General features: G+C 38.7%; 1 protein-coding gene across 7 annotated transcripts in view; it reads right to left on the reverse strand.

Moving 5' to 3' along the window:
* The window catches only part of APBB2 (amyloid beta precursor protein binding family B member 2), a 420,856-nt gene that overhangs the window by 237,002 nt on the left and 161,056 nt on the right, over positions 1–22,798 (reverse strand). For 2 of the 7 annotated variants that reach the window (XM_069105118.1, XM_069105117.1), the window contains one exon: positions 4,675–4,743. The exons of the other annotated variants lie outside the window; for them this stretch is intronic. In XM_069105118.1, the coding sequence (XP_068961219.1) occupies positions 4,675–4,693 (19 nt within the window). In that variant the 5' untranslated portion in view covers positions 4,694–4,743. The remainder of the gene's footprint in view (positions 1–4,674; positions 4,744–22,798) is intronic. 7 annotated transcript variants of the gene reach the window in all.

The raw sequence follows: 22,798 nt of genomic DNA on the forward strand, positions 1-22,798 counted from the left end.
CTAAAGAACATCCTCTCTAGTCTGTTCAAGTTTTCATGTTAACAAGATATGCAAAAGGAATAACGCCATGGTAATACAAATGATCTGGCTCTTATTTTCAAAGGAACACTGACAAATGAGATATGCGATTTTAAAAAAAGGAATTGCATTGCCTAATTGCTAGTGAAACAACAGGATCCAGGAATCTAGCGCCAGATAATTGTTTTTAATATCTTTTGTACAACTACCAGGGGACTGAATGAGAGAAAGAGAGTTAAATTAAATGAATACATTAAAGTTACAGGATCAGAAACCAGCAACAGTAGTCTCTTGGGGGGCGGAGCCAAGATGGCGGAGTAGAAGCATGACCCTCCCATGGCTCCGGCTTCCACCCTCCCCAATTCATGTAAAAAGGGGACTCTAAACAAACTTTGGAGCTGCAGAACCCACCAAATGACACAGAGAAGCTAACCTCCCGCTGAGAACAGCCCGGCAGGCCGGCAGGAATCGGCCAGCGCAGTGCTCTGGGAGCCGAGCCCAGCACCACGCCGAGGCTTTAGCCCCAGGGAGGGCCTGACCAGCCCCCAGCTAGAGGGACTCCAGATCAGCAGCAGCTGTGTTTCCAGATTTATCAACACACAGATGCGAAGGACAAGGTGAGAGGCCAGTGCATTCTGGACTTTGGGACCCAGTAAGTGGGAGTGCGTGGCTTTTACCCCTGGGGTGAGAAACTGGCACAGCCTGCCAGCGCCACTTGGCAGCTTCAGCTCCTGGCCTGCAGAGTGTAGGGGGACCAAGCACCAGTCTGAGGGGTAATCGCTCTTGCTTTAACCTGCTTGGATCTGGATTGCAGTCTAGGGTGGAGGTCCTGGGGTGTGTGTCCAGCTTGCCAGAGCGTGTGGAGACCTCAGAGAGGGCACCTCCGGCAGCTGAGAAAACCCCAGCCTTTGGGACGAAAACTCCCCTGTCTGGTGGCAGAGTCCTACTGTGGCAAAAAGCCCAAAAGTCAAATCACTGAGTGGCAAAATGAGCAGGCAAAGGAAACAAAGCAGACAGAAGATTCCAACATTACACTCCTATTTTGGGGATAAAAAGGAGCAAGGCATGGAACAGGAGGAAAACAGTGAAGTCAGAACTCCTGCACCAAAAGCTTCAAAGGAAAATACAAGCTGGTTACAGGCCATAGAGGACCTTAAGAAGCAGATAAGAGAAGTGGAGGAAAAATTGGGAAGAGAAATGAGAACAATTCAAGAAAATTATGAAATGAGAGTCAACAGCCTGACTGAAGAAAATAATACCTTAAAAAACAGACTGACTCAAATGGCAAAGGAGGCTCAGAAAGGCAATGAGGAGAAGAATGCCTTAAAAAGTCGAATTTGCCAGATGGAAAGAGAATCTCAAAAGCTCACTGAGGAGAATCATTGCTTCAGAATTAGATTGGAGCAAATGGAAGCTAATGACTTTATGAGAAATCAAGATGCTGTTAAACAGATCCAAACAAATGAAAGAATAGAAGGCAATGTGAAATATCTCATGGGAAAAACCACTGACCTGGAAAATAGATCCAGGAGAGAGAATTTAAAAATTATTGGACTGCCTGAGAGCCATGACCAAAGTAAGAGCCTGGAAAGCATACTCCGGAAGTGCTCAAAGAAAACCGCCCTGATGTTTTAGAACCAGAGGGCAAAATAGAGGTTGAAAGAATCCACCGATCACCTCCTGAAAAAGATCCCAAAAAGAAAACTCCTAGGAATATTATAGCCAGGTTCCAGAATTCCCAGATTAAGGAGAGAATATTACAAGCAGCCAGGAAGAAACAATTTGAATATTGTGGAAACACAATCAGGATAACCCAGGATCTGGCAGCTTCTACACTGAGGGATCGAAGGGCCTGGAATGTGATATTCCGGAGGTCAAGGGAGCTGGGATTAAAACCAAGAGTCACCTACCCAGCAAAACTGAGTATCCTGTTTCAGGGGAAAATATGGTCATTCAGTGGAATACAGGACTTTCAAGCATTCTTGCTGAAAAAACCAGAGTTGAATAGAAAATTTGACATTCAGATACAAGAAGCAAGAGATACATGAGAAGGTAAACAGGGAAAAGAAATCATAAGGAACTTATCAAAGTTGAACTATTTTTTTTTTTAAAGCAATCGGAGTTGAGTGGCTTGCTCGGGGTTACACGGCCAGTTGTTGTTTCTGGGTGTGGTGCTGAGTGTCTGGGCCCGGATTTGCTCCAGGTCGTCCCGGCACTGGGGCCGGTGCTCTGGCTTGCTGAGCCACCTGGCCAAAGTCGAACTATTAACATTCCTACATGGAAAAACAATAATTGTAACTTATGAAACTTTTCTCAGTAGTTGAAGGGATTAGAAATATATATGTCTTTATATGAGGGTATGCGGGCATATGAATACATATGTGAATGTGTGTATATATGTTTACAGGTATACATAGATAGAGGGCACGGGACCAATTTAACAGGAAGGGATGATACTTAAAAGGTGAAATTAAGAGGTGAGAGGAATATAATGAGAGGAGATGGGGAGAGACAGAGTGGGGCAACTATCTCATACAGAAGAGGCAAGGGAAAATGGTTACAATGGAGGGAAAGAATAGGAAGGCAAAAGGGAATGGGTCAACCTTATTCCTATTGAATCTGGCTTGAGGAGGGAGGGAAATACACACTAAATAGGGGATCTCACCCTCCAGGAGAATGGGGGGGGAAGGGGATGTGAGGGGGGATGATGGAAGGGAGGGCAGGCTCAGGGGGAGGGAAGTTGGAAGCACGCACTTTTGAAAAGGGACAGGATCAAAGTAGAGAATAGAACAAGTGGGATGTGGGATAGGAGGGAGGGAAATATAGTCAGTCTTTTATAATACATCTACTATGTTATTGTTTTGCATTAGCCGCACATGTACAACCTATACTGAACTGCTTGTCTCCCCAGTGGGGGTGGGTGGCAGGGGGGGAAGGGAATGAATCTGGAATTGAAAGTTTTAAAATCAAATATTCAAATATATGTGTATATATATATATATATGTGTGTGTGTGTGTGTGTGTCTGTATATATATATACTATTATTAATACTATTTTACATGTTATTAAGAAAAAAAAAGATATACAGGCACTGAGGCATAGAGATCCACTGGAAAAGTTGAAATGGGTATGGGAGAAAATATGGGAGAGAGCAGATCAGAGGTAGGGATATCCTGTGGGACTGCTGTTTTGGGGGGATGGGTGGGGGAAAAACGGGGAGAAAATTTGTAACTCAAAATCTGGCGGAAACGAACGATGTAAATCAGAAGTTAATAAAGCATTAAAAAAAAAAACAGTAGTCTCTTGTTGGTCTAACCAGCTTCTAGGAAAGACTATGCTTCATCATTTCACATATCTTTCTCTTTCCAAAAAGAAGTCCATAACTAACATCTGAACCACAGGCCCAGATTCTGTTCTTAGATACACTCAAGTGTCTACTGGGGCATAATTTCTCCAATATAACCCTTAAAAAAAAAACCACACATCATAGAGACATAACATTTTTTTAAAAGATTCACAAAATTATTCTTGACATTTAAAGACCCTCTATTTTGGAACACACAATACCCAAGCGTTCATCATGCCAAATGTTTGCTTATTTATTTTTAAACAATGAAAGACAATGATCTAATCATCTCAGCAAAATCATCTCTGACTGAATGCTCCCTCTGGAGCTGTGATCTTGGGTACATCATTTCATGTTCTTTCTCTTTCCTGGCTGTAAAAAAGCCTGTGTTGTTACTTAAGTACCCTGTTGGGAGCTTATTATTCATATAGCCTTTTGACTTCCTTAATGGAAATGTAGTATTCAAAGTCTCATGATGGAGAGTGAAACAGGGCCACATTCAAAGTCAGTCAGTCCCACTGCAGTTGTTTAAAGTCAACAAATATTCCCTTTAAGCACCTTTGATAGGATAAACTCACCTATTTGTGGTTTTAAACTGAACAGCCCATCCTTGTACCTACCTCTAATGGAAGGAACCAAATTTTACTGTGTGGCCTAGCATCATCAACTTTACACCATGATTCTTTAAATTTTTTATCGGGAATTTTTTTTTATTCAACAACAACAACTGAAATTTAATTCTAATTTTAAAACCTATTCACATTGTCCTTTCCAAGACAGAATGTGCTAGAGCGTTCAGAGATTTGCCAAAAGTATTACATGAGAAGCACCTCAGGAAGAAGAAGCAGGACTTCCTACCAGCATCTCCTTAGCACCCCAACTTCTGACTGAAGGCAACGGAATACACAGCACTGTTAGAGCTAAGTTAGAGAAAATCAAAGCTGACTGGCACTGACCTCTACGGTATAAAGCCTCACAACATTCAATAAACTCTGCATTTTATATGCTCTGTTTTATTCAGCTCAAGCTTTTTTATGACTTAATATATGCTCAAGCACTTTTTTTATTTTTGTACAATTTAGCATGAATGTTTTTTTCTATTTTTGTACATTTGCTTTTCTTAGGCTGCAGCAGTCAAGGAAATGAATTAGTATATTAGGTAAGTTTACCTGGGGGAGGACACAGTACAAAAGAAAGAAAAAACTGTTTTCAAATCCCAAGTATAAGGCTGAAACAAACAGAGGTCAGATAATCAATTTTAAAGAGGCAAATGTTTCTTTGCATTGAAACACGTGAAAGGGTATCTAACCTGGAAGTGCTTCTGACATGGATCACTGGGCGCCAGCAATGGATCAGGAAATAGGTTATAATTTGAAATCTGAAAAGAGGGATCATTCAAGAAATTAAAAACCTAATAACCAAAAACATGAAAGGAAACAAACAGTATCTCATTAAAAAACCTTTCCAAAAATTGTTAGGCATTTGAAATAAAACTCTTTCAGCCTTCACAGCATGCCAATATTAAATAATACCCCAAAAGCCTGCCCACCACATCCTCCCAATTCCACAATACAAATAACAATGTGTAACAGCATTTTTATTTTTAAGAAATATTTCCAGTTTTCAGTTTAAAAAAAACTTAAATCTGACAGTTTGCAAAACTGGATTTAATTTTTTTTTTTAGTTTGAGAGCAAGACAAGAGACTAGAAAGAAATTGTCCTCATCCCACCCCTCTCCCCACCAAGAGTTAACAACAAAGATGTCATTTAGCACAGTAATTATAACACAGTAAAAAAAAACTGGGCACAGTTCTTCAATTATATTCAAATCCAAAAACTGCACACCTGGAAAGATTATGTTTCTAAAATCCTGTCTATGCCTTTCCAAATTGGCAATTTTTTAATGAGCATTGTTTCCTACTTTACAATTCAGATAACAGCCTGACAATCTGGTCTATTGACCCACAATATATTTTTAATTATATTTTCATACACTGAGGGTAAGGCTCATTGCTCTGATATAATTAAAAGGACAGGCTTATTCCAAATTGCTTAGAAACAGCAAACAGCAATGGATTGTTCTTCCATGATGATTTCTGGGCCAGCCTCCTCACTTGTTCTATACCCTTTTATGGATGCTTTAAGCAATTTAGTCATTTTTTAAAGTTCACCTTTTAGTGGTCCCTGTTATCAGCCCACTTCTAATTATGTACAGGAGACAAATAGGTAGAGAGAAGTGTTTAACAGAAGAGTGTGCAGATGAATGTGTTTACATGGGAAATTTTAAAAGGTTAGAATACGAAGATTCTGATGACTCTTTAAAATATGTAATTCCCATAGGAAACTGAGTTAGCTGATAAATTCTCCACCCTCGCAAAAGCTTTTTTTTAATGAGATGAAAATAAAAATTCATTTTCTTTGTACTTCTCACTGCTGTTCCACAAACACATTTTAACTCAAGGACAATATTCTTCCTGTACGTGGCAACGTACTGTGAAATAGAGGAGCAAAGTGAAACCCATTGGCTTAACCCCCATTTTTTGCTTCCTAATGAACGTGTGTGATATAATCTAAAACAGGTTTGCAGAGGGAATTAAAATAAAATAATTCATATGATCACTACTTTTGCAACTGAGTCTAAGGATTGTTGGAGTGAAACATACAAATCCATAAGTTGTACCTTTTAATCAAAACATTCTCTCTCTTTCTTCATTATGGGTGATGTAGAATGTGATTCTAATTCAGCTTTATGACATGTAAGGCATACTTTCATGCATACATTTTTTTTTCTTAAATAATAATACCCAATGCTAGGCTCAGAGACAAAGGACTAATGGCCAACCATTACCTATATTACATTAAAAATCCAGTTGTGATTTTAAAACAATATATGAAACTATTTAAGTGCAAACAGACTGCCAGCAACTATTCTCTTTCCAGCAGGGCTCTCATAAGGCTTATTAATGAAAATCCATATTGCTGATATGCCCCATGATGATGCTATTAGGGCTAAATAAACTTCCAATCTGGCTAGAGATGAGGGCATTCATGTGAAAACATGAGGACATTTAGATCAAAACAAAACAAAGGGGAAAAAAAGCACACATTCTAAGTCAGGAAAAGCATCTCTATCCTCTTGATAAAGGTAGATAAGGAGAGGCTGGCCTTATACATAGTAGAAGACTCCTTCATTTAACCAGACAATAAGCTTTTATTAAATACCTACTATGTGCCCAGGCATGGGCAGTTAGATGACAGAGTGGATAAAGTGTCAGGCCTAGAGTCAGGAAGACTCATCTTCCTGAGTTCAAATCTGACCTCAGACACTTAGTGGCTGTGTGACCCTGGGCAAGTCACTTAACCCTGATTTCCTCAGTTTCCTCATCTGTAAAATGAGCTGGAAAAAACTCCAAGTGGGGTCACAAAGTCAGACACGACTGAAAAACAATCAAAATGTGCCAGACACTGTACTTTCACACAAAGACAGGGGAAGCAACAGAAATATATTGGTCACCCAAAAATGTCATTACAACTTCCTACCCAATGAAAACCCTTTACAAAACTGAGATACGCTGATTCTTCCCTCTTCTCCATATACGGCTTTCATTTCTATTGCTGTCAGTCTCATCCAGGCTCTTATGTTCTCAAATATAGAGTGTTTTGAACAGGACCCTAATTTGTATCACTATCTTCAGTCTGTCTCTGTACCAACTCAACCTACACATCACTTCCAGGTGGATCTTCCTCCCATACCACTTGGTACAATGTACTCCTCAGTAGATATATTTGCTCAAAAATCCTCAGTGGCTCCCCACTGCCTGCACATGTAAGTTCCTTAGTCTGGCCTTTAAGAGACTCCACAATCGGCCCCTCCCTCTCTATCCTGAAAACAGTATTTTGTACTTCTCCCCTAACATGACATACTGGATTTGGAGGCAGAAGGAGAAGGTTCAAACACCAGCTCAACGCTTACAGGCCCCCGGACAATACCTTCTGAGTCCCTGTAAAATGCAAAATAACTACTTGTGCTACCTTTTGGAGAGGTTGCTGGGTTGTTTTTTTTTTAATTGCTATTAAATGCAATGACCTTATGTAGAGTAGATGATAAAAACATAGCATTTTAAAGCTGGCAAAGCACTTCATATACACTATTCTCATTTTAACTTTATATAACTATTTCATTTGAACCTCATTCTATCAAACAATCTGTGAGGCAAGCAATATGAGTATCATTAACCTCTTTTTATGTATAAGGATCTGAGATAGCATTCAAAGAGATTAGAAACTAGCCTAGGATCACAGGATTAGTCAATGTCAGAGGCAGAATCTGAACTCAGATCTCCTTGACTCCAAAATGTGTCCTCTATCCACAAAACTATCAACTACACTACTTCCTTAAATCCTAAAGATATAAACATATACATATATATGAGTGTGTGTACATATATGTATATGTATAGATCTTTAGGATTTAAAGAAGTAGCATGGTATATTTATATCTATACATATATATGTACACACACACACACTTTTACATGAGTTTCGAGAATACCTCCTTACTTATTCCTTTGTTCCCTCTGCTTCTAATGCTCTGAACTCCTCCCCCTTCTTAGAGTCCCATCCCATTCTATCAAGCAACTGGCCACAGGACTTTCTATTCCAACTGCTAACACACTTACTGTTCAGATTTTTTTATTTGTCACTTGGCAGACACTCTACCCAGGGGTGGGGAGCCCACAGCCTCAAGGTCACATGTGGCCCTCTAGGTCCCCAAGTGCACTCTCTGATTCAATCCAAACTTCACAGAACAAATTCCCTTAATAAAAGGATTTGTTCTGTAAAACTTGGACTCAGTCAAAAGCCGTACCCGAGGATCTAGAAGGCCACCTGTGGCCTCAAAGCCACAAGTTCCTCACGCCTGATCTAGGCAGATACAGACCCAAGCTACCCTATACTATCATTCATCTTTTTACATCTCCTATTTGCCTTCCCAACTAAACCGTAAGCTTCTTAAGCACAGGGATGGTATCTTATGTCTCTTCTTCTCACTAGTACCCATGTATATACTGGTTACATGTTATCAGATGATGTTGAGAAGTCTCTTCTTGCCTCCCCTCTCTCCTGCTCCTATACTCTAGTAAAGATGTCTATAAAATGCATCTGAATACAAGAAGGCTGGGGCCAAAATAAACCAGGGGTCAGACCAATAAAACTTTTGCTAAGATAAAAAGATATGTTCTATGAAATGAGGTCTGGTCCTTCATGTCGATGAAGTGCGCAGCTCTAACAAGGACACCGGCCCTAGACACACAAGAGTGAGGAGTGTAGAAAATGTACACCTGCTATTCCAAGGGGCGGGGAGAACTAGTACAGTTTTATATTCTAGCCTTGGGTACAACATTATCTCGTTATAGTGCCGACACTCACCACTACCAGGTGGATGACTACTACTGAAAAGGGGTCACCACAGGTACAACTCCTGAAGTAACCAGAACATCTTCTTTGTGTTTTATCAAGAAGCACAGCATGACAGAGAAATATTGATAGCAGCCATTCAACAGCTCCAACTAAAATGGCCACAAACAAGAATGAGACAAAGCCTTAATTTGCTTAACAGGGCCTCTTATATATCTATTAGAGAAAACATAAGAAATGAACTGCCTCATAAAGCAGATGGTCTTCTCTAGTTTCTTAACAAGATAATTAAAGGAAACTAAAGAGCGAGGATCTGCTAAATTGACCACGGAAAATGATTTAATTTGAACCAGACTGTAGGAGTTTCTGAAAAAGGGATTTCCAGTTTCCCCATAAAACTGACACAGGTCATTTGGTAACATCTAAATCAAGAAAGAGAGCCATTCCAAGGGCGACTGGTTCCTGGGCAAGATGAACCAATCTGGCAGGCTCTGCTAATGAACCAGGGTAGGAGGTGACAGATTAACATGGCCCCATGGAAAGAGAACAGGAAAGGGTAAGTCAGATATCAGTTTGATTTCTTCCTGGTTCTGCTATAAAATAGCTTTTGTGACCTTGATCAACTTTTCTCATTTCCCCATCTGAAAAATCAGAAATTACAGCACAAAGTTGCTTTTCTGCCTTTCTGCAAAAGAAACATCAGATGGTGGGATTTAAGAGTAATTAGTAGTTGAGGACAGAACAAAGGAGAAGACTACAATTTAGCTAAACTGAAACCTCTTTATTTTACCCAAAATCTAACTCAAGGGTATGATCAAGATCTTTCTTTATGGTCCTAGTGAGCTACCTGTATTTAAACGGATGAAAACTCCTTGAGAGCCTGGACTATTTTTTGCTTTTCGATTTTTTGGTAAATTGTATTCCCCTCTCCCAGTGAAAATGCCTGGCATTTAGCAGATGTTTGCTGAACTTAAGTGAATAAAACCAGAAAATGTATTTGTTCATATAAGTTTACTCCTGGGACAGAAATATTTTTTAAATGATGTTTCCATGAGTCCAGCAAGAACAGAAATAGAATCTTCAAAAACACACAGCATGTCAATTTGTGGAAATAGTAAAGGAATTCTTTATGGGAGAGACTGTACTGTGTCTTCTAATGTTTCTGTTTTGCATCTTGGACTATTCCTATGCAATAAGCCATAGTGAACAGGAGGCTAAAATTGGTGTCTGCAAGTCCTGGGTTCAAATTCTGCTTCTGTCATTTGTTACCTCTATTATCTTGTGCACATTATGTTCTCAGAATCTCTGTGTCTTCATATGTAGTTTGGGGTGATAATGCCTGTATATGTCACAAAGCTATTGTTGGACTCAAACAAATCTTTGATTTTGCTGATGTGGATATGCCTTCCAAACCCTTCGATAAATGGCTATGAAAATATAGGCTATTATTCTTATTCTATCTTTTCTTTAATAAACATGTAATTGTGTTACTAATTAAGGAATTAAATACAAAGTAATTTGATGTTGATAAAATATGTTGTGAACTAGGAGTCATCTATTCCATAGAATTTTGACACAGTCCAAGACCCAAATGGTTGGCCATTTATTCACTCGTCTATTTTTAGGTTATATAAAATTATCTAATAAATAAACATTTATTAAGAGCCTATTATGTACTGGGTATATAATAAGCATTGTCACCAAGAAGCATGGCATAGCTTAAAGTACTAAGTTCAACACTCTAAATTTTATATCTTTAAAGAAAATAAAACCTCTTCAACACTGTTAAATCAAGTCCACCAGACATTTTTTAAAAGTAATTTGTGTTTTTTTTTTTTATTGTTTTTGGGTTTTGCTTTTTGGAGGGCAGTTGGGGTTAAGTGACTTGCCCAAAGTCACATGGCTAGTAAGTGTGTCAAGTATCTGAGGCCAGATTTGAACTCATGTCTTCCTGACTCCAGGGCCGGCACTCTATTCACTGTGCCACCTAGCTGCCCCTGTGTTTTCTATGGTTTTTGTTTTGTCATTTAATGATAGTCTGTAACTCCATTAATTATTATAGGTATTTTTATTTTAATAATCAATACTGTTCTTCCCAAGATTTTTCCCTTTGGTAATGGGAGGCATAGCCCTTGGTTTTTAAAATAAGCTCTTTTTGAAACACAATTCAATTTCTTAAAATAATTAGTGTTTCATACTTTAGCACAACTTTATTTGTATTGCTTTATTATTTAGAAAGCATCATATATTTAGTTATTAAATGTCATTTAATAATAAATACTGTTTTCATTTTAGTATCAAAGAAAACCCTCTAGCAAAGAAGTTTTTTTAAGAAATAAGCTCAAAGTCCAATTACTTTATAATTTTCTGGGTGCTTAACACAAGTTAATCTTTAACTTAATGACTTAATAATAAATCTTACATTTAGTTTGCTATTACATAGCTAAAATACAATGAAAACAATCATTTTACAGATTCATTTTTATTTTTTGCTTAATGTCACCACTCATATTTCAATAATCAAAGGATCTGTGCTTTCTTGCTGTGATGAACTTTTGGTTCATCTTGTCAGATGCTCTTGTCAAAAGACTAAAAAATTCATTCCTCCATGACCACTTGAGTGATAACTCTCTAAATTTAGCTAAGTTTAGCTACAGGACTACATAGACACAGTAACTCATTAGACAATAATGAAGTTTTTGCATCCCCATAATATCTTCCAAAGTTTGCATTCCTTTGGCATGGCCTTTATGAACCAAGGGTCCCCTCTACACCAGGATGAGGAGGAAGAATATTCTTCTAAGAAAAAGAATATTAAATAATTGAATTTCAGTAGAAGGTCATTTTCTGATAAGAAGTAGGGCTAATCTGGTTATTATAGTTCAACAGCATCCATATTTCATTATCAGACCAGGTCTTCCAATATTTCAGGGCTTGAAGTGAAATAGGATTTGAATCATTGAATCTCCTATTCTTCTACTTGACCCATCCCATTGGATTAGATGGATGGGGAGGGGGTAAAAAGGGGAGTGGAAGATGTTGGTATGGAGGTAATTAGAGGTGATATTCTTACTGATACACAGATTTATGGCCTATTTTTATTTGTGTGATTATGCTAGTATAAATATTTCAGATCCTTGAAAGAATCATGCTATGTAAGAATCAAGACAGAGCTGTCTTCTGGAATAGAGGAAGGAACAATGGACCAGAAGTCAGAGGACATGAGTGGTTATCTATATTCAATCATTTACTAGTTTTGGCACCTTATCTATATAAGATAATGTTTCCCTGACTATCTCATAGGGTTGTTTCAATAATAAATGGAGATAAACCTATGTGAAAGTGAGTAGAAAACCGCACATGTAGCAAATATTGATTGGAGTCAGTGTGGTATTGTAGAAAGCCACTGGATTTGTATTTATATACCTGAATTCCAATCCTGACTCTGAAGCTTACTACCTCCATGCCTTTGGTGTCACCTAACATTTGCCTTTCTTGATCAGTAAATAGAAGGCTAGAAGATATGGCCTCCAATGTGTGTGACAGCTCTAAATCTTTGACTTTATGATATTGTTATGGTCACATCAGGGCTCTACTCAAAAAGCTTTTAGTGGCTCCCTATAGGAAGCCAGGTGGTGCAGTAGATAGAGCACTAGATCTGGAGTTAGGAAGACCAGAGTTCAAATCCAGCCTCAAACACTTACTAGCTGTGTGACCCTGGGCAAGTCACTTAACTGTTTGCCTTGTTTCCTCATCTGTAAAATGAGCTAGGAGGAAAATGGCAAACTTCTCTAGTATCTTTGCCAAGAAAATCCCAAATGGGGTCACAAAGAGTCAGACATGAGTCAAATGACTAAGAACAAATCACAAATCAAATGGGGTTTATACTCTATCTGCCATTTAAGGTCCTAAAAATAGGCACCACCATGACTTTCAATGTTGTGTTCTTTGTATATGCCTTTCCATTCTTTATGAAATCCTCTTTTATTTTCTTGTTGATAATCTTATACATTGCTTTGTAACTAATGACCTCATGCAATATTTTATATTATAGTTATCTGGGTTTGTATCTTTTGCCATTACTAGAGCAGAAGTTTCTTGAAGGTAAGGAACATGTCTTATTTAGGCTTTGCATCTCTCAGTATCCAGGAAAGTGCTTTGGATATACTGAGTACACAACATTTATTAGAAGATTATTAATTCATCAGCTAACATCTTACACTTCAGAACTTCACTGTGGCATGGTTCTGGGTCTATTTGAAGGCCTTTCCAAAGGAGAAGGCTCTCCTGAGTTGTGACACCTAAATATAGATATTTGAATAGATCACATGGGGTGGGAAAGAAAGCTTGGCAGTGACACCTAAAGCGCTCTGAGCTTCTGCGTGAATTGCCAGGTTAATGATTCTTGAAAGAAAGGAAACTTAAAGGCACAGCTATTTGTAAAGCTGCTTTTAAAGTCTGAGTTAGTTGCACAAATTTTTAAAAATGCTTCTTTTTGACCATCTGGGGTACAGCATCAGGGGAAAAACAAACAAACCGTATTTCCAACACTCTTACCTACTTGGTCTCAGCATTCAAAAAAAAAAAAAGACAAGACTGAGCAGGTACAAAGAAAAACCACTAAAGTGGATCCAAATTCTGGGCTTTCAAAAGTTGAACATTTAAAACATTCTGGTAATGTCTGAGCATTACCTGTTGTTTAAGATCTAATTTTTAGGTCATGTTTTAAACATATACGCACACACATATAAAGATATAGATATATAAGTATATGTTTTAAATATATAAGTATTATATATTGTTTTATATATGTGTATGTGATTCTCATGGCATGACCTCCAAAACCTGCTTTATCTCCTCTGAATGCTGCCCACTTATCAATGTCCTTTCTAAAATGTACCACTGTAAACAAGCAGTCTAACACACACACACACACTTTGGATACTATGCCTCCTTCATCTTGGTACTTATGAAGTTGATTTTTTTATTTAACACAAGAGTAAGATTTTCCATTTCCCTCTATTAAGTTTCATCTTATTGCATTCAATTTGCCAACATGACCGTCTGTCATTTCTCTTTTGGACCCTGACCACCATCCAATGTGATTAGCAGACTCTGTGTTATCTGCAAATTTGATAAGCACAAGATAGATCTATTGAAGTCACAGATAAAAATGTTAAACAGTTCAGGCCCAAGCACGGATCTTTAAGGCACTCAACTTACTCTGCCTGCTGTCCATACATGTAAGAGCACAGACATGGAGTCAGAAGGCCTGAAGGTAAAACCCAGGCCCTGCTACTTATTACCTGGGTGACCTCAGCCCAGGACAAGCATGCTTCATTCACCTCCCAGATATGCTTCTGACTCTCCAGACTTCACTACCGTGCCTTAGCTACTATCACACCCTGAAAATATCCTCAGTGCCTGGAACTCTCCTATGGACCTTCTCTCTTTAGTAACCCATCTCCCTGTACCTCCTCACCGCTCTCCTTCCAGTTCCCAATTAGGTTATGTCTTTCACTATTAGAATGTAAGATCCTTGAAGGGGCTATTTTTGCCTATATTTGTGTCCCCAGGGCTCAGCACAGAGCCAGGCACATAATAATAGCTTAATAAATCTTTGTTGTCTGTTGCCTGTCTGCCTGGGCTAAGTCACTTAACATCCCTATGCCTCTGTTTCCTCATCTGTAAAATGAGAGGACTGGACTGGATGGCTTCTGAAGTCCTTTCTGGATCTATGATCCTAGGAACCTTTCAAGTTGGCAACAAACTATTAATGATTAACTTGGGGGATTTTGTTATTCAACTAGTTCCAAATCCACTGGGCCACTATAGTCTACCCCATATCTCTCCATCTTTTTCAAAGCTGGCCTCAGACACTTGCTAGCTGTGTGCCTCCAGGCAAGCCCCTTCACTTGTTTGTCTCAGTTAGCACCTACCCTCAAAGGCTGCTGTGAGAATAAAATAATATTTGTAAGGAGCTCTGCAAACCTTAAAGCATTCTACAATGCTAGCTGTTATTTATTTTTTTATTATTGCTTTTATTTTTCATAAGAATAGAGAGGGAAATTTTGATTAAAAATCTGCTAAAACCAGTGACATCTATACTATTCCCTTGATCTATCAGCAAAAACCTTTCTGAGTCTCCATTTTCTCCATCTTTAATCTGGGGAGAATAATACTTGTAGTATGCCTTCCCTCTTGGAGTTTTTGTGAGGAAAGTCTTTAAACCTTAGCATAATATATAAATATGAATTATTACTTATTATTATTTATTATAATGAAGGAGGGGCAGAATCTGTTACAGGAAGTAGTTCTTGTCTTCTTGAACCTCTATCACACGTACAATAAATGCTCACTTTCACCTCTGTCCCTTTTGCAATGGACCCTGCCTTGGAACCTTCCCTTTTCCCAGTGAAAAGCTTTCCATTAAAACCCAACTTAAAAATTACCTAACTGCAAAGGCTAGCAGATCAACAGGACCCTGCCAATACTTTCTCTGGCACCCATATTTGTCTAGCACTTAAGGTGCCCAGTTCTATTCTTTTCCACTGGTAGATATTCCAATTTGCATTTTTCTTTTGTGTATAATTAATGAAAGGATAAAAAAACTTTGGGGCACAGGCCATGTACTGGATTTCTTTTTGGCCTCCTCATCCCCACCAAGTGATTGATACAGAGATCTGCACAATTTTTGTTATTCAGTTGTTTTTTGGTCATGTCTGACTCTTCATGACTCTTCATGACTCCATTTGGCATTTTCTTAGCAAAGATATTAGAGTAGCTTGCCACTTCCTTCTTCAGTTCATTTTATAGATAAGAAAACTGAGGTAAATAGGGTTAAGTGACTTATCCAGGGTCACACAGCTATTAAAGTGTCTGAGGCCACATTTAAACTCAGGAAGATGAATTAGGCCTTTAATAATTGTGTACTGAAGGTGAAAATCAATAATATGCTTTTCTTAGAAACTAAGATAAAAAACTCAAGCAAAAAAATACACATATTAGGGCAGCTAGGTGGCGCAGTGAATAGAGCACTGGCCCTGGAGTCATGAGGACCTGGGTTTGGATCTGGCCTTACACATTTAACACAAAAAATAGCCGTGTGACCTTGGGCAAGTCACTTAACCCCAATTGCTCTCCAAAAAGCAAAACAACAACAACAACAAAAAACATATTAACTTATGGTTATTCCTAAAGCTGATTTGTTGCAAAAGTAACATCATATAGGGAACAGACATCTAATTAGTCTATCTACATGTAATTATTATTACATGTTGGGAAAATACATGTAACAATTCCAGATGCCATGTTTTCTTCTCTCTTGGATATTTTTTTAGGCCTCTGATTCACTTTGTCTTAAAATAATTTCTTTCTGTTCCTCTGCATCTCAGTTTCTGCCCCAGTGAGTAGCTTCAGACTAGCTTCCCATTCTGCGGAAGGCTCACACCAGCAAAGGATTACCATCTGATACTATGTCAGTGACATAACTATGTCCCAAAGAAGGCATCCTCTGGAATTAGGATTTGAATTAAAATTTTCTTTGAACATACAATGCATTTTTAACAAGGAAAATAAGTTGCCTGGCCCATGTTAGGTCTAAAATCTACTTTCCCAGACAAATATAGGAGAAAAAAAAAGGAGGAAGAGAGATGAAAGATCAGTGGCAAAAGCAAAGACTAATTGTTCCTAAAGCTTAAAGTTACATCCTTTAATTCAGAGGATCTTAACCTAGAGTCCAAGGTAGGCTCAGATAGATTTTGGGGGGTCCATGAATTTGGATGAAAAAAAGATGCATCTTCATTTTCTCTAAACACTAGTTGAAATTTAGCATTTACTTCTATTATAATTTTTTTTAATATTCTTAGAAAGGATGTTTCACCAGACTGCCAAAGGGACCCAAAACACACAAAAAGGTTAAGAACCTCTTCTTTAATTCTCTATTGAAATCATTTCTCCCTAAGCTCTGCTACATGCCAGTTAATGATGAAAATGACACACAGGGCGGCCAGGTAGCTCAGCGAGTAAGAGCACCGGCTCCAGTGTCAGAACGAACTGAAGATCGAATCCCGGGCTCAGACACTTAGCACCCACCCAGAAACACCTGGCCGTGTAACCTTGAGCAAGTTACTTAACCCTGATTGCTTAAAAAATAAATAAATAAATAAAAAATGACACACAGTCCAACTGAGTTAAAGGAGTAAGCCACAGAAGGAAAAAAGTGTATTTAGTACTACCTACCAGGGGCCACCCACTCATCAAAACAGTCCTTCCTTCGTTGGAACTTCCCATCCATCTAGTATCAAAAAATTTAGGGCCATCTTTGACTCCTCTCCCTCTGTATCTTGTCCCTCCGTAACAAATTAAGTCAACAAGCATTTATTGTTGTGGTTTTTTTTTTTTTTGTTCAATCAGTAGTATTCAGTTCTTTGTAACCAGGTAAACCAACTGTCCATGGAGTTTCAGATACTGGAGTGGTTTGCCATTTCCTTTGTCATCCTTTCCAATAGATCCTTTGTCAGCCAATCAGAGATTAAGTGACTTCCCCAGGATCACATATAGCTAGACTGAGACTAAGACTCCAGGACCAGTGCTCTATTCACTAGGCCACCAGTATTCATTAAGTGCTCCCCTCTAAAAAAGTCACTGCTCTTAAGGTACCTAATGAGGGAGATATTAATATTAATTAATGCTAACCGTATTGACAATTTATCAAGTCCTAACTAGTCTTTCTTCAAAATGTCTTCCTCATCCATCCCTCATCCCGCTTTTACTATTCTCACTGCCACCAGGATCTGGAACTGAGTCATTCATCTGCAATATCTTAGTTACTGATCTGCATGCCTCCATTGCTCTCTACACCAATACATCTCTACGCTACAGTCAAATTAAATTTCTTTAAGTACAGTTTCAATCATATGCTCCTGAAAAAAATAACTGTGGTTATGTGGAACAATCGTTTCTCACTGACTACCAAATTTGATAAAAATTTCTCAACCTGGCATTCATGATTCTCCTAAATTTGGTCCCATGCTATTACTCCCCTTCGATATATCATGTGATTTTGACAAACTGGACTAACCAACTAGCAACCTGGAAATATGACAACTGCGACATTTCCATTGCTCAACCTCCTCAGAGCCTTTACTTACACCACTCCCTCTGACTTCAGCTTCTTCTGCCATATCTACCTTTCGCTGTGGTATTTGGAGGAAGCCATGTTTCCAAAGGTGTGGTTATTCTCCTATCACCCTCTAACTTAAGATCAAATATTCCCCAACTAAGCCAACTCAGTTCTACTGAGTCCCAGAGCCAAATTTCCAGCACCACCCCTTCTCCAACATATCCCTCATTCCTAACACTGTTTCAGAGGTATGACCTTCCCTTTACAATATTTATCCTCAAATATCATATTTCTGTAGACTCAATGAAGGACATGACGTCGAATTGATCATGAAACTACAGGGTACAGATGAAGGGATGGGTTGGTCCAGTGAATAGAGACAGAAATTTCTTCTCCATCTCCAAATCCTCATTCTGAGCTCTAACCTACAGAACAATTTACCTTTCCAGGAGACAAAAGGGCACAGTGGAGAGAGCACTGGATAGAAAGTCAGATTTGGTTCAAATCCCAGCTCTGTCACTTAATGTCTGCATGACTTTGAACAAGTCATTATTCCTCTTAAGACCATTAATTGCCTCATTTGTAAAAATAATGGGGCTGGATCAAATGATCCATAAAGTCCCTTTCCAGCTCTTAACATCGATGTCCTCTGATCCCAATAGGGCAGAAGGGTCCACAAAGTTTTTTAAAATTACAAGCTTGGAATTTGGCCATAAGAAATTTGGAATCAGAAAATTTAGTATTACAATTATCCTCAAATCAAATAAAGCCCTTTAAAGTTTTCAAGATTCTAGGCTATTTACGTTATCTCCCTCCAGTAATGCTCTGACTTCCTATGAAGTCATAAATAAATACAATGTATTTCATCAGTAACCTGACTAAGGCTGCCATAAAAATGGCAATGAGGAAGATGCTGCCCAAGAAGTACGGCTTATAGGCACTTTTCCCCAATGAGTACACACAAATGACTTCATTTATACTAAGGATTACACCTCAAGACCACAACTCATCACCTTCATTTATGAAAATTGTTTTGTATAAGTTAGATATTCTTTTCACAGGCTATACTGGAACTTCCCAGAAGCTATTTTATATACTTTAGGAAGTAATTCCAGAAATAAGTATACATTAAAGTGTCAAACATTCCAGAGAATGAAGATTATCACCACTTTTATATCCATGCTCTAAAACTCTATTCACGGTAACTTAGGTAATGGTATTTACTGTCCCTGCAACCAAATACCAGTTCCCCACATCAATTAACTTGGGATGTTTTTATTATAAAGGCTGAAGTTCTGATGCCCATAATTACATTTTAAAAACATCTACTATCACTTTCTCCTCTATACCCAAGTGTAAACTAGCAATACGACTAGACAGCAGAACAGGATTTGTTATTGCTTAAGATCCTTGACTCACAGCCCAGAGAAGCAGAGAAGAGTTCAGTGGTTTTGCCTGACATTAGATCTGGGTCATTCTAGCACCAGGTATAGCCTGGACAATACCAGACAGGAGGAAGGATATTTCCTTAAGCTTCTCAACTTCCAGACCGACCTCACTTCTTTCCTCATTTCCTAGGGAAAACTAAAGACTATTACAACACAGGGCCCAGACTGTCCGTTTGGACCATCTGGCCCAGCATAGTATGTCTGGCTGGTCATATATTGACCTTATCCTTTAATTTTCTCCAGTGAATCAAGTCTCTCATGTCACATTCCCCCAAGATGAATAATATTCTAATATCTAAGTGTTTATTCCCCACTCTACAGTACATGTGTCTGGTGTCTGCCTCTTATCACAATGCATTTTCATTCTCCAAACCCAGTCTCAAATCTCTCACTCATGTTGCCTTCATAAAACTCTTTCCCTCACTGTAACCATGCCTATGCCCATACTTCCCCAATCATATCCTCTCTCATCCTTATCAAGTAAGCACCACAAAATGCTATATGTACCTATTTATCACCTCTTCTATTATATGATTTAGTACTTAATTATATAATGTCTCAGCATTCACTGCTGTTTCATGCCTGTTGGTTCTAGCCCCACAAATATGACAACTGCAAATTACCTGTGTACAGCGACCATCTTTTAGACTCCCTTTGCATAGTGCTTAGTATGAAAGTGGTACTGACTCATATTAAATGTACTTTGAACTGTTGACCCTCAGGGAAAACAAAGGAAAACCTTCATCAGTACTATACCTCTGTATTGGCTGGAAGAGCTTAAGAATAAGAATTTCAACCCATCACCACATCTGGCTTCTTCTATGCACAGACTTTCAAGAAGATGTAGGGGATGAATCACTCATACACAGCATTCATGTGCTCCTGCTCGTTCTGTCTCTCTGTCTCTGTCTCTGTGTCTCTCTGTCTCTCTCCGTCTCTCTGTCTCTCTCTGTCTCTCTCTGTCTCTCTGTCTCTCTGTCTCTCTGTCTCTGTCTCTCTCTCTCTCTCTCTCTCTCTCTCTCTCTCTCTCTGTCTCTCTCTGTCTCTCTCTCTCTCCTCTTTTCCTGCCTTCTCCCTTCCTCCCTCTTTTTCTTAAACCCAATGACCGACAGGGAAAAAAAAAGGCAAAGAGTTAAGCATGACAGAAAAAACTGTCTTGAGTCCCACTGGGATTCTTCCTATCAGTTTCTAGATTAATGGTATACAATTTGGGTTGTTTGCAATATTATTACTAAGCCTTAGGAGAAGAGGGACAGTTTTCATACACAAAATGAAAATAATTTGATTTGGCACATTTCAGAGCATTCTTGTACACACTGAGAGGGTGGAGACCCAAGTGCAGATAATCTCTTCAATATGTCACCATTCTCTGACCAGCTATGTAGTAGTATAAATTTGTCATGTGAGCAAATATGCTGTATAGATTGCCTATATCTGCTCTAAGTCTGGGGGGGGGGGGAGGTTGAATGAGGAAAAAGAACTGATAGACCTCACTCATGCTCCTAATTGTGCAAAATTATTCCTTTCAAGATTTTGCTGGTCTCATTTTGCAAGTATTTTAATGAATTTACTTCAGTTCACTGAGAGTTCACATCCCTAAGGACTGCTTTGAATTTCAGGTCTGCAAAAATGAGAAAACTTCCAGCATACCTGGTGAGACAAGTTGATCTGGTCTATTTCCCAGAAAAAAGCCACATTCCCCAGTAAACAAGTGAGCAAAGGATAAGAACAAATGGTTTTCAAAAGAAGAACTGCAAACTACCAACAACCATATGTCAAAATACTCCACACTACTAGACAGAGAAATGAAAATTCAAACAAAATAGGTTTCAGTCCATACCCATCAAAGCAATAAAGATGATAAAAGGTGTAAATAGTCAATGAAGGAGACAATGAGGGAAGACTGGCACACTAATACGCAGATGATGGAACTGTGAACCGGTCCAATCATTCTGGAGAACAATTCAGAATCATACAAGAAAACTTACTAAATTTCTTATACACTTTAACCCAACAATCCTGCTATAAGTACTCTAAGAAAGACAAAGAGAAAATCCCATATATACTAAAATAAAATAGCATAGCAACACTTTTTGGTATTAGCAAGACTGATGGAATGGTTGAACAGATTGCAGTGTATCTTAATGTAAAGAAATAATAATAATTAACATATAAACAATCCTATAAGTTTTACAATGTACTTTATGTGCATTATTTCATTTGAGCTTCATAACAACCTTGTGAAGTGGTGGCTCTTATTATCCCCATTTTACAGATGAGGAAACTGAGGCGGAGAGAGGCTAAGTGACTTGCCCAGAGTCATGTGGCTGATAAGCATAGGAGACAGGATTCAAAGTAGGTCTTCCTGACTCCGAACTCAGTTTTCTTCAAAGACACCTTCTAGCAACCTCAATCTTGGACATAAAGATGCTACACAGAGGAGGCTTCTGAGAAGCATGTGAAGATTTGCATGAACTGAAACAGAAGGAAGAAAGGAGAGTAGAAGAATGACATATACAGTAGATATAAACGGAAAGGTCAGAAATAGGAAAGGACCACCTTGGACTCAAGAGGACAGATAAGGAAATACTCCTACCTCCTCTTGGGATAGCAAATGCAGCATGCACACACACAAATTCAGTTGCCATATGACTCAGTTTTCTTGAAGGGATGTCCTTTATTAGCAAGGAGGTTTCAGTGGTGTCAGAGTTGATAATCGGGGAAGGGTATATCAGAGGAAGGATGAGACAAACATGGTAAATGTGCCCATTTGCTTTACCTAATTGTACTTCTTGGTTACAAAGCAGGGGTTAGGAATATTGAGAAGGGAAAATAATTTTTTAAAATACCAATTAAACATTAGAAAACAACCTAAGCCACAAAATTCCACCTTCTTCTTCACCTCCCTTAATGTCCTCCCTCAAAGCAAAGGACTCTCTGTATCACCCTACTTGCCTTTTCCTGCTATATCTTTTAGCAAAAATTGTTCTGGCCAATTTCTAGGGGAAAACACATTTTCCTTACCTCACTCTTCTACTAAACATACCTTCCTATGCAAAGAAATTCTTTTGAAAATTAATGAGTTTGGGCGGCCAGGTAGCACAGCAAGTAAGAGCACCGGCTCCAGTGTTGAGAAGACCTGGAGATCGAATCCTGGGCTCAGACACTTAGCACCCACCCAGAAACACCTGGCCATGTAACCCCTTGAGCAAGTTACTTAACCCCAATTGCTTAGGGGTGGCCAGGTGGCTCAGCGAGTAAGAGCACCGGCTCCAGTGTCGGGATGACCTGGATCAAATCCGGGCTCAGATACTCAGCACCACACCCAGAAATAACTGGCCGTGTAACCTTGAGCAAGTTACTTAACCCTGATTGCTTTAAAAAAAGAAAAAAAAAAGAAAATTAATAAGTTTTTTATGGTTGATATGTCAACCCATAACTTTCTC

Source organism: Petaurus breviceps, unplaced genomic scaffold (genome assembly GCF_028583685.1).
Source record: "Petaurus breviceps papuanus isolate PSGF00001 unplaced genomic scaffold, PetGlider_PUasm1.0 76, whole genome shotgun sequence".
NCBI classification, from domain to species: domain Eukaryota; kingdom Metazoa; phylum Chordata; class Mammalia; order Diprotodontia; family Petauridae; genus Petaurus; species Petaurus breviceps.